The sequence below is a fragment of the Podarcis gaigeae genome (genome assembly GCF_964106915.1).
Source record: "Podarcis gaigeae genome assembly, chromosome: 1".
NCBI classification, from domain to species: Eukaryota; Metazoa; Chordata; class Lepidosauria; order Squamata; family Lacertidae; genus Podarcis; species Podarcis gaigeae.
The window spans coordinates 117248488-117261742 of NC_139678.1; the positions used below are offsets into that span (position 1 = coordinate 117248488).

Consider the following 13255-nt stretch of genomic DNA (forward strand, 5'->3'; position numbering starts at 1 on the left):
GCCTCTACAGTCATAAATACCCTGGTTAGAGAACAGCATATATTTTGCTATGTCAAGCATTTTATAATTTGAATCTCAAGTTTGTTTGTTTTTAATTTAGCTGTTTTGATTTTGTGTTTTCAGCTGTATACTGTATGGAGTGGCGCTAACCAGACTTCATATGGGTTACATGTTTGCAGAAATAAAAAATGTATAAGTTGTACACAATACACCATCACAGAAAGAGCTTTTCATACAAAATTTATTTCACACGTTTTATACAAATATCCACAGGTGATTTTTAGCCGTGATTTAACATTTGATGTTAGCGACAGTCAATGTAAAAAATGAATATATATACCAGTGACGTGACTTGAGATGACACTTTATTATAAAGACCAGCCCTAATCTAGCAGTGCCTATGGATTTGCAACCCCCTTTTTTTGACAAGGAACCAGAATTACAATTGTATGTTTTTTTAATGAGAAGATGCAGTAGTGTTTTAAAGTTCTGCCTTTTCAAGTTTCAAAGCCCATAGCTGTGGGATCCTGAACGATAATGATTTAAGAAGTGCTGCTATGAGTCTCTTGTAAAAGACCCTGTTTAGCTGAGACAAAGCAGCAGTATTTGGTGGAATACGCTGCGAGGCAGCGGAGTTGGTAAATGAGGTTTGGCAATAATAAGTTTAAATATTTAATTTTTTTAAAGGCTTTTTTGGGGAAAAAATTAATACTTTTTTTTTAATATAAACTGCGTGGTCAGAGTTTTTTTCTCTTTTTTGGGTTGGTCCGAAGATTATGATTCTATGAAATCTTGAGTTGGAAAATAGACCATAAAGGCCATTTTGCCCAATGCCCTACAACAGTGCAGGAAGAAGAGTTTGGATATGATATCCTGCTTTATCACTAAAGAGGAGGGAGAAAGGTTGTTTTCTGCTGCTCCAGAGAAGCGGACACGGAGCAATGGTTCCAAACTACAAGAAAAAAGATTCCACCTAAACATTAGGAAGAACTTCCTGACAGTAAGAGCTGTTTGACAGTGGAATTTGCTGCCAAGGAGTGTGGTGGAGTCTCCTTCTTTGGAGGTCTTTAAGCAGAGGCTTGACAACCATATGTCAGGAGTGCTCTGATGGTGTTTCCTGCTTGGCAGGGGGTTGGACTCGATGGCCCTTGTGGTCTCTTCCAACTCTATGATTCTATGACTACCCGAAGGAGTCTCAAAGCGGCTAACAATCTCCTTTCCTTTCCCCTCCTCCCCCACAACAAACACTCTGTGAGGTGAGTGGGGCTGGGAGACTTCAGAGAAGTGTGACTAGCCCAAGGTTACACAGCAGCTGCATGTGGAGGAGCGGGGAAGCAAACCCAGTTCACCAGATTACAAGTCCACCGCTCTTAACCACTACACCACACTGGAATTTTTTGCCCAACATGGGTCTCCACGACTCTTAGAGATTAAGGGTCTTGTGCTCTACTGACTGAGTGATCCCAGAAAAAGGTGGAATGAAAGAAGTTGAACTTGACAGCCTTGGAAAGGACAATAATCACCATCAGCTAGTGATTTATTTTTATTTATTTATTTTTGTAGTGTAACTGTAAGGCATATAGAGTCTGGTTCCTGAAGATAGATATTTAAAAGTTTGCATAGTTTTCACCCAATCTCAAACTATCTGCACATACTAAAGCTTCTGTTGATATTTCACATATAGTAAATGTTACAGCACATTTATGATCCTTGCTTAATCAGTACCAATGAGGGCTTTTTTAAATATATAGAGATGTAGCTTAAAAAACACAGCAAATACCTTGGTTACAATCACAAGTATCAAACTGTATGGAACTATTCTTACAATCAAAATTTAGGTATTTAGGACATTTAGTCAGTAGTCTTAAATTGGACCGGCGAAGATCCATAGTTAAATTTATTCGTAGCTTATCCTTTGTTTCAAGTGCGATAACATTTGCAGTAGTTGATCTTGTTGCAAATACAAAGCTAGAAAACCTCCCCCCTCGTCCCCCCCCCACCCATGGAACACTTGCCACATAAGTTAGTCATATAAAATTTCTATAGATAAAACATCTCAGGTATGCATTAGTGCACAAATTATTCTGAAGATACAAGACTTCCTCTATTACACAATCAGAAATATGTATAAAGAAGAATTTTACAAGAATGTTTTAGTCGTTGGTATCCAAAGGTTTAAGAATTGGCACATCTGGTGGAAAATGTTCGGTCTTAAACCCTGAACTCTTACACACTATTGCTCACTATATTTAAAGTTCATTAAAAAAAGAAAATCTTTGGCTTAACAGTTAGTCAAAGACAAAGATTTATGGTAAAAATAAATATATAGGAATGACTTACAGTATATACAAAAAGTACAACCAATATTCAAGCTTTGAAAAACAAACCTGTGTATATTTGGTGTGAGCAACAGGAGCACACAAACTGATCTTTAAAAAGCATGATTGAAAGATGGCCTATTGCACATTTTAAGATAATGCTGGCTACCATGGCTGCGCACAAGAGTTAGAACAAGGAATTAGCAGATTTAGGGTGCAATCGTATAGATGCTTATTTAGGAGTAAGACCCATGGAACTCAACAAGACCTGCTCCTGAGTAGACATGTATACGATTGCACTCTTGGAGATTTCAAAATTACCTGACGTACACATGTCAATGCCGCTATGCATGTTGGTGGGTGGTGATTTTTCAGGGGGCAGGGCAGTAATTTTAAAACTCCCCTCCCTTTGCCACAGTAGGATCAGTACAGTAGTTAAAGGAAGGAGTGCCTTTAAATTAGGCCTACCATATGTCCGGGTTTTCCGTGGACACGTGGGAATTGGGTTGCAAAATGGAGTCAGGGTGGATTTTTCCTTAAGTGGCAAAATGAATCGGGGAACAACCTGGACATATGGCAAGTAGGGCTTTTTTAAAAAAAAAATGCTAAAAAACAAACAAACCAGCTTTGGGCAATATGGCAACCCTATTTAAACACATGCAAAGCGCCATGCTCTCACTACTGAGAAACATCCCCTATTCTCCATATATTCATAGACAGAAGGAATGGCTTTTGCATGAATATGACTTCCAGACAAAGCTAAGCTTCACCTCTCCTTTAGAAACACCAATTTGCATCGGTTCTTGAATGCATACTTCTTCTTTTTTTACAAGAACACATACACATGTATTGGCAGAAACAAAAAATAAATAAACCCAACAACCAACCACATGTACGAAAGCTTGACATTTGCTTCTGTTGCATGTGGGGTTGTTTTTTTTTTACAAAACGAAAACAAAAAAAGCCTTTCAAAATCCAAGCCATACATTCCCCCCAAAATGAAAGAACCCGTTACTTTACTTACATGGGCAAATTGAAAGGTTTGATTTTAGCAGACTCCCATCAAAGTTTACAACCTATTTTCAGTGCCATGGCTTAATCCTAGAAATGGGAAGGAATAAACTTGCGACCATTTGCAGAGTGTCTCTCACAAGTGAATACTTACAACCAGCTTCCATATGCATGAGAGTAAGGGAGAGTATCTTCCAGGTTTTTTTTTGGGGGGGGGCTGGGGTGCCCCTAAAAACCAGGAAATATAAAGCATGTTCCAAAGTTAATGCTTGGCTTGCTACCACTGGGAAGTTGCAACCACAAATGGGAGAGGTAGGCAGTGCCAATCTGTCACACTCAAGTCTTATACCGTACATGTGTCTGTGTAGTGTTGTGTGGCTGGACTCTCCTCACAAAAAAAGTGACGTTGCGTTCCATGCAAGGCGATATCCCCTCCCACCAAGACACAGATTTAAATAACAAAAGACCAATGAACTGAAATGTTAAAGAGCACCCATGTTTAGGGAAATGATCATAGTATCTTTCATAGGTTAGCTGCTCAGGTATGCAAGAAAACAGGGCAAGAAGGTTAGCCAGGTTGAGACAGGACCGAACATGCAGTTCAAACTAATGCAAACTTCAAATTCTCGCAGGAGAGTTCTAATAAGCCACATATCTCAGGTTACTTCATCTCTATTTAGCTCTTGGACAATCGCCTCTCCTACACAATTGGCTCAACCATTCCAGAGACAGAGCAGCCTGAGATTATTTTCCCTCTACAGACTCTCTCCCCTCTTCCTTTCCTGCCTGATAATTTCGATTAAAACTGAAATGGCTTTTGAACATTGGACATTTTAGATAAGGCATGTAGATTGGTTTAAGCAGTCTTCAAAGTTAGGTCTGTAAAACAAAAAAAAATGCTTTCGTATAGAAGTAACAATATTTTTTTTAAGGCAGCTGTTTCTCTACATAGGACTTCCATCCTTCCATCATGTGAATCGAATACACTTTTTTTTTTAAATGAGCCTTCAGTTCAGGGGTGATCCCTAGGAATAACTTTCGTTTTCATCCCATTTCGTGATCCACTGTTTTTTTGCATAATTCTCTTTAGTTTTTCCTTCTTTGATCTGCCTCTCCTCTTTCCGAATTCTTACAGCGTGGTAGCGTGGGACGCTGTCATCGTACCTGGAACGCTGGAAGAACCCACACTATAGGGGAAGGAAATCCAAGATAGGAGTTAGATGTGCGGTTACGTCCTTGCGCTGGCAGAACACAGACAAGCCTTCCTTTAAAGAGAACAGGCAAAATGCAGCACCCCAAATATAGCAGCAGCAGCAGCAGCAGCAGGAGTCGGCAAAGAGCGCAATCCAAGCAGGTAAATAGAAATCACTTCCATTAATCTGAATTCTACCTTATAAAAATAATACTTTTTTTAAAAAAGAAAAAAGTTGAGCCAACATAGTTATACTCTGTATGTTGTCAATATAAAAGTTGAGTTTGTGGATTCTGGATTAATAATCCTATATTACTAAACTATGAAAACAGTTCCCTGTAGAGCCAAGGTCTCACAAATATGGTCTCTGGTGGTGGTGAGGAATTTCTTAAGTGACAAACAGAGCAAAATATTGATTTCAAGTTCTGCATATCAGAACTTGGGGGTGAGGTGGGCAGAATCGGGAATGGCATCTCACTTTGTGCCAGTTTGGATAGAAAGGCAGAAACCTAACTCTTCCCCTCCCCTCCAAAAAACAAAAACCCAATTCTCTAGCACAGGCATAGGCAAACTCGGCCCTCCAGATGTTTCGGGACTACAACTCCCATCATCCATGACCACTGGTCCTGTTAGCTAGGGATGATGGGAGTTGTAGTCCCAAAACATCTGGAGGGCCGAGTTTGCCTATGCCTGCTCTAGCACAAACTGAGGATTCACAAGGGATGAAGTAAGGGGATGAAGACCAGGTTGAAAGGCATCCAGCAGTGAAAACTTCTCTTGTGCAAAGCTCCCCACTTTTCTAAAGAACTTTGGGAGGGAGAGAGAAGGGATCGGCCTTCTCACTTCACAGAAGGCTGGGGGCAACCAGAAGTGGAAAACACCCCTCTCACCACTTGACTGCCTCAAAGCTACATCCTACTCGGTGGAAGAGTGAGGCTGTTCAGTCTTGCTATTTCCCAGTGCCTTCCCTCCTAGCTTGGTATGAAAGCTGACTCTCGCCCCCAGCTGACTGATTTCTACTTGCAGCCGCCAGACACGACAGTAGGGCATGTGTTGATAATACACAAGAGACAATTAATTATACACAAGAGAGAAATGCCCTGAAGGCACTGTTTTCCATCACTGCGGGGAGGGTGGGGTAGCCTTGCTTATTCTACCCTGTTTCCTCGAAAGTAAGACATAGCCCAAAAATAAGACCGACTTCTAGTTTTGCCTCTCGCTGTAATATAAGGCCACCCCGGAATATAAGGTCCCCGAAGCTACCATAAGGCGTTGTACAGTATACAGTGGTACCTCGGGTTACATACGCTTCAGGTTACAGACTCTGCTAACCCAGAAATAGTACCTCGGGTTAAGAACTTCGCTTCAGGATGAGAACAGAAATCGTGCTCCGGCAGTGCGGCTGCTGCGGGAGGCCCTATTAGCTAAAGTGGTGCTTCAGGTTAAGAACAGTTTCAGGTTAAGAATGGACCTCTGGAACGAATTAAGTTCTTAACCCGAGGTACCACTGTACAGGTAATAAATTTCCTCTTTTTTTTTTTTTTTTGTTCAACATGTACCGTATTCTTCTTCATGGAAAAACAAGACATCCCCTGAAAATAAGACCTAGCACATCTTTGGGAGCAAAAATTAATATAAGACACCGTCTTATTTTCGGGGAAACAGGGTATGCACTCTGGAAGCCAGAAACCTAACTCGTTTACTTCCATGGGCCTGTTAATCTCATCACCAGTTTCCCTGGGATCTCAATGTCCTTGAGATGTCCCGTTTTTCTAATGACAGGCCCTGCTGGTTCCTCTCGCCTACATATGAGAAATGCCTGCAGGAACTTTGGGACCTGTAGGTCTTGAGATTGCATGCCATGCAGGCCTTTTCCTCTAGTCTCTCAAGCTGAGCTTGGCTGGGGCTGACACCTCACTGTTCAGCATGTTGAATGTTCTGCTTAATGGTGCTTCTGATTGGTTTCTGCAAATCTCACGAGATCTGAAGACCACCTATGGATACAGGGAATTAGCACAAACATCCGCAGGAATTATGTTGCCTCCGGTTTTTCACTCATGGCAAATGGGCACCAGATTAGAAGCTCATAGGCCTCTGAATCCGCCCCTCACCTCAGTGCCTGAGTCTTGAGACTGTTCAACAGTCTCAGAACCTAAGATAAATGCTCGTTTTGTCTGACAAATGACTCATTTCAGCTTCTTTTAGAGGTAATGCTTTTGCTCATTAAAGATCAAAGTGGTTGTCCTGGCAATCCAGCAAGCAGAATACAATATTTATTTAAATATGACTTCAGGTTTCGCAGCAGCACACGGCATCATGCAGAAGGCAAGCTTCAGAGGAGAAATGCATATTTAAGGATAGAAAACAGAAGTTCAAAATTTACCATAAACTTCCCACAGAAATTGACAAATTGAGAACAGCCCTTTACGAGAAAAAGCAGTACCAGAAATAAAGGCTTTCGGCATGCATTAGTGGTTAATAAAGCTATTGAACTTCTGAGCACAGGAGCAAAACATATGTAGAATCCTACAATCTATATATGGTATGGCTAATGCTATATTGAAGCCTATGTTAAATCTCACATTGATTTAATTGTTGTGGACTGCAATCACAGCCCACAGTCCAGATGCACACGCACGCATGCACGCGCACACGCCACAATCATATACATGTCTACTCAGATTAAAGTCCCACTCAGTTCAGCAGAGCATTCTCCCAGGTAAATGGGTCCAGGATTGCAGCTTTAACTATGTGATGGATTGAGGAAGTAAAACCTTAAAATGCTAATGCCATAGTGGCGATCGTTTTTAATGTTGAAAGAACCCACAGGCAGGTTTAAACGAACCACCTCTAATAGTTTCATTAACTACCTATATGAAAACTTGCACCGCAGTCAGTGGAAGAAAACCATTTTCACACACACACACACACACACACACACACACACAGGCTTAGAGCTTCTTGCTTCATGTTTCAGTGGGAAAGCTAAAGTTGGGATGGGTGCTCATTTCTATTCAGGTCTCTCATGCTTTCTCTCTCATGCTATCAACTCACATTCGAACAAAACAGCACAGGAGGTTCCAAGGCTGTCCAAGCCTCACATCTGAAAATGCTCCTATATCTAGGTGAGCGAGCTGGAGTTACCTAGCTCCTCGTTGTTTGCCAATGAATGGCAGCTTGGCTCCACAATTTCCCTTCCCACAGCAGTTTACTTCTAAGGCAGCTACAGAATCCCAGCACCTTGCAGAGGATTCTCAGACATGTCCTAGGATCCACACGCATTAACATAGGGCAGGAGGTCAAATCCTCATAGGTCCATGTGGATCCAGAGTTCAGTCTAGGACACATCCAATCCTCTATTGCATATTGCAGAGAAAGATCCATTGTGGTTGGGCAAGGTGGCCTTCGGGAAAGCTTGCCACTGGGCCAAACTTTATAGAACATTCAACTTTTGCATTTAGTTTAATGTGAAGGTATTAAAAATTATATATAGCATCAGCCATAGGGCTTGGACTGATCATTATTGGGACTGCAGCATGTGGGGAGGGGTAATTTAACCAATTCCTCCTTTGCTGCGGAAAATCCCTCTTCTGGAGCTCGCATTTGCTTTGGCCAGGGTGGGTGCAGGAATCACAGCAAGGGATTTCCTCCCAAGGTGAACAGCAACTTCGGAGAACGGAGGGATCCTGACAATTATCATCCCCTCTCCATTATGGGAAATAGGAAGCCCCGAACATATTTTTTTAGGTGTCCATTTTATGTTGAGATTCGTAGAGACACCACTGATCCTTTGCTGAAGAGGCTCACCAATCTTTCAGATGAGTCTAAACTTAATTCTCTCCTCTTAGGCAAAGATCACAAGACCACCTGGCTGGTAGCCAGATTCTGCACCCAGATTTGTAGGCACAGATCATCCTCTAGAATAAAATAGCTTACTAGGGAAATGCTGAAGTCATCCTTTGGGGTGCCTCAAGGTCAATTTTTATGGTAGCCCAAATCTCAGTTGTATGGGTGTATGTATATATCTCAGTTTTAACTCATGAGCTATTGCTGCAATCTGCTCTGATTGAATATTTTATCTTTATGAACACTGTTTTTACTGTGTTATGTGAGCTGGTCTTTGACCGTAATAAATTATCTGTCTATCATCCCCTCTTCTTTCCAGATGATGCTATTTCCATTTTTTTACAATCTGCATATTGAAGTGTGCAGATGCCTTTAACATCATGTCTAGTTTGCTCCTGATAGAACCCATCTTCTCAATGAAGAACGGAGCCCGGGGACTCCTTAGAACATTTCCTTTTTTTCCATAGCAGAATAACATAGCTCCATGGGCACAATCTGTCACCTGGATCATGAGCCTACATATTGAGAAGCTGGATTGCCATCCTTAGGCGGAAAGCCTTCAGAATTTCAAGGAAGAACGCACAAGTAAACAGCTGTTAAAAATAACTGACGAAAGGATTTGCGTCTTCGTGCATTGAGAGAGGGAGAGACGGTTATAAACGACATAAGCAAGTGCAAATTGATATTTTGAAAACGCAGCAATTAATGGAAACAGATGCAGCAAGCTTCCAGTCATTAGCCACCACAACCAAAAAGCATGTCCCGCAGCAGCTAACAAATTCAAAAAAAACCTGATCAATTACCAATTACAGAAGTAGATCAATACTATGCATCAGAAGTAAGCCTCTCTTTATCAGATGGCTGAGCATGGATTTCAGCCTTGTGATATTTGGCATCATAATGATCTTTCTTATCTCTCTTGAAGAAACCACACTAAAAGGAAGCAAGGCATTTAGTCAATGGTACGGACTAGTGTGAAAAGCAAACAGAAAAAAAGGTGAACCAGATCTATGTGCATGTTAAAATATCCGTCCAATTATGTCACAATAACCTTTGAAGCTGACTTGCTTGCAGTAGGACTTTTCCATCGCTGGCTTTGTCACTTGCTGTTTTCACCCTTCAGTTATATACATTATACATTATCAGCAGGCTGGCAAACATTAATTTTAAAAAATACGGGGAACCGGATATAAATGCTCCGTGCATGAGGCTGGCACTGTTGAAATCACATAATGTTTGTTTTCTCTAGCAAAAAACAAAACCTGTTCACTTTTCTGAGAAATCAAACGTTTTAAAGAGGGAGTGACTGTGAAGACCCCCCTTTTTTTGCCTATGTATAAAAAGGTTTCTGATGGAATTTCTGTGTCCCATTTTTTGTGTGGGCAACTCAACACCTTGACCTCAACTAATCTGAACAGCACTGAGAGGAAGAACTGTGGGAGGTGTTCATGAACCTTCCATTTCCTGTAAGGTTTTTGGCACACGGCATCGTCCTGCACACTGAGGTAGTGGAAAGGGTGGCCTATTGAGTCCTATGGGAATCCCCATATATCTGGGCAACAATGCTTCGCACGGAGAATGATTGGGTCCATTAGGTAGCGAGCTGAAATCTTTATCAATTATCCTTTGCTGCAAGGGGCAGCACATTCATGTACACATACACACACAGAGCGTGTTTAGATGTAGATATGTGAAAAACATCTCAAGATGGTGACCTGGTTCACACATAACGCTAGGGTATTTTTACATAACTACAAAGGGCAGGATTCTGAAGCGAACCGAGATCATGAAAGAGACTGGCCCAGTTCATACAGAAAAAAGCTAAACCAAATCATAGCTTGGCACGAATGAGGAAAATTTGTGGGTTTCTTGGGAAGAAGATTGAGGCTGCTTTGTTCTTCCTCCAGTTCTGTTTCTACTATGCTGTGGTGAAATAAGCTATGGCGTGGCTTGGTTGCATCGAAATCTAGACTCAAGATTTATCATGCTGCAGATAAACCATGAACAGCAGTCAAGGTTTATTCTATGGCTTGCTGCTTGTGGTTTGGGGGAGATAAACCGCGGGTCTGATTTACATGTAACACTAAGCCAAACCATAGCTTATCTCACAGCAGTGCAGAAGGAGCAGTATTAAAGGAATACGGCAGTCATGATATTCTTTCCAGGGATCTGGACATGTGATTGGTCGTGCTAAGCTATGGTTTGGCTTAGCATTACATGTGGTCTCCTTTATGATCTTGGTTAATTCAGAATTCTGTCCTTTGTTAAAAAAAATAGCCTCAGTGCCAACGTTCAATCCTAACAAGATTGAGTCATGTCTATGCATATTTATTTTAAAATTAGGAATTGCTTCCCCATTTAATAACAAGTCTCAAAATTAATTTTCATGTTATAAATACTATTTTGGCATCTTATGAAGATAAATGCTATCCTACAAAAAAACAAAATGCACATGAGTTTAAAATTATCACCAGGTATTTTTCAGCACAAATAATTATAACATCAAAACTGGTTTTTTACCCCCTACTACTTGCTTGTTTAGGCAAGTTGTTTCACTTAACATCTCAACCAAAGGAAAGACATTTCCCTATACAAAGTGGATGGTGGTATCTTTCCATCTGTAAAAAAAACAACCACCCCATGATCTGTGGAACACATATTAAAATAGCATATTAGTAAAACAACTCACCTTCCATAGCAAGAATACCAACAGAGCAAGCATTAACAAGCCTGCAAGAATAGCTACTAAGATGATCCACCAAGGCACCCCTTTATACAGAGCTACCGTCTTTGCAGGGAAGACTGTCACCCGCACCTACAGATCGGGAAAATACATAGATGTCAGTGGAGAAGATAGCTGGGCACAATGTGCTGAACTTTAAAAATCTGCATCCTTTTGAGCAATGGAATCATAGTGGACAGTGTTAAACCGTTTTTCAGATGGTTTATTAGTAGCAACTAAAAGTAGGACTTTTTGAATTATGGTGCTGGAGGAGACTCTTGAGAGTCCCATGGACTGCAAGAAGATCAAACCTCTTCATTCTTAATGAAATCATCCCTGAGTGCTCAAAGGAAGGACAGATCCTGAAGCTGAGGCTCCAATACTTTGGCCACCTCATGAGAAGAGAAGACTCCCTGGAAAAGACCCTGATGTTGGGAAAGATGGAGGGCACAAGGAGAAGGGGACGACAGAGGACGAGATGGTTGGATAGTGTTCTCGAAGCTACCAGCATGAGTTTGACCAAACTGCGGGAGGCAGTGGAAGACAGGAGTGCCTGGCGTGCTCTGGTCCATGGGGTCACGAAGAGTCGGACACGACTAAACGACTAAACAACAACAAAAGTAGGAACGTAGGAAGGATATCTTATACCCAAGCAGGTCCATCGGGCTGTCTAGCTCAGTATCGTCTGCAATAAGGTTTCCCAAACTTGGGTCTCCAGCTGTTTGGGGACTACAGTTCCCAACATCCCTGGCCACTGGGTCCTGCTAGCTAGGGGTGAAGGAAGTTGTAGTCCACACAATGGCTGGAAACCCGAGTTTGGGAAACCCTGGTCTACAGCATAGTGGGAAATCTTAGGTTCGGTGGGGTGGGGGCAAATGCAGCCCTGAATAGCAGCTCTATCTGGCACACCCCCTCTCTCCAGGCTACACCCTTCTCACTCCCCCTGCCATGCAGCCTCCTCAGGTGTTTTTGCCAGGCTGGATTGTATCCTTGCACTACCAACAGTGCTTCCTGCTTGCCTGGGCTGAGTTGCAGACTCACTGAATTGTAGAGTTAGAAGGGACCCAGATGGTCGGATGGTCCAATTCCCTGCAATGCAGGCGTGTGTGCGGAAATCAGCCCACTGTAAAAAGCTGAGATTTACAGTTGTGGTTCCATCCACTTTTGCCCTGGCCCCATCCACCACACATATGTGGCCCCTGGGAAATCAGCCGGAAGGGAATATGGATGAAAGAGGATTCTTTACTGAAGTATATTCCCTGTTGAACATGCTGTGTGCCTCGTGCCCGAAGGAACAGTTCCCTCCCTGCCTACGAAAACGTACAGCCTCCATCGTCAAAAGAAATGTTACAGACTCACATCAGTAGCTTCGTTTGCCAGCTTAATGTTATCTGCCGCAGCGATGCTGATGGTTGCTCTAAGAACAATGTCTAGGTAGCTCATTTTAGAGTATTCCTGGTAAAGTGGGGTAGGAAAGAAAGAAAGAAAGAAAGAAAGAAAGAAAGAAAGAAAGAAAGAGATTTGCATTAGGTCAAATAAAAAGATGTGGTCCAAATACTAATACTACTACTACTACTACTACTACTACTACTACTACTACTACTACTAATAAATTTGTACCCTACCCATCTGGCTGGGTTTCCCCAGCCACTCTGGGCAGCTTCCAACAAAGATTAAAAATACATTAAAATACATTAAATACATTAAAAAAATACTTTAATGTAAAAAAAATACATTAAATACATTAAAAATACATTAAAATGTCACACATTAAAAACTTCCCTGAACAGAGAATCTATCTAAGACAAGTTAACGGAGCATACCTCTAGAAAAGTGCTATTCCATAGTCTTGAACGCAACACAACAGATGCTTTGCTGTCCAGTCCTTGTAGTGGGCATCTTATGGTGACACAGTTTGCCTCCTTGTTACATTCCTGCATTAAATACGCAAAACTTTTTTTAAAGTTCATACTTTTAAGGTGAATACCCAATGTTTCTGCCAAATGTGCTGTTTTGCAGCCAAAAGGAACAAAGAAAGCTTTTAGAACAGGAAATACAAATAGATCAGTTCTTATATACGTAATGTCCAAATAGAAGCTTTTGTGTTCCACGTTATGTCTTAGCGAATACAAGTGTCAAACGTAACAAGTTTAAGGAGCAGTACTT

The 13255-nt window shown here is 41.5% G+C and overlaps 1 protein-coding gene across 2 annotated transcripts in view; it reads right to left on the minus strand.

Annotated features, from left to right (window-relative positions):
• Positions 1-224: 224 nt before the first annotated feature.
• ITGA6 (integrin subunit alpha 6) overlaps positions 225-13255 on the minus strand; it is a 69017-nt gene continuing 55986 nt past the window's right edge. The window contains exons 22-27 of one of the 2 annotated variants that reach the window (XM_083705822.1): positions 12913-13023; positions 12449-12544; positions 11057-11182; positions 9171-9300; positions 1182-4516; positions 225-884 (exon numbers count right to left, since the gene is read on the minus strand). In XM_083705822.1, coding sequence (XP_083561948.1) covers positions 9193-9300; positions 11057-11182; positions 12449-12544; positions 12913-13023 — 441 coding nt within the window. In that variant the 3' untranslated portion in view covers positions 225-884; positions 1182-4516; positions 9171-9192. The remainder of the gene's footprint in view (positions 885-1181; positions 4517-9170; positions 9301-11056; positions 11183-12448; positions 12545-12912; positions 13024-13255) is intronic. The other variant, XM_083705821.1, reaches the window with a different exon arrangement.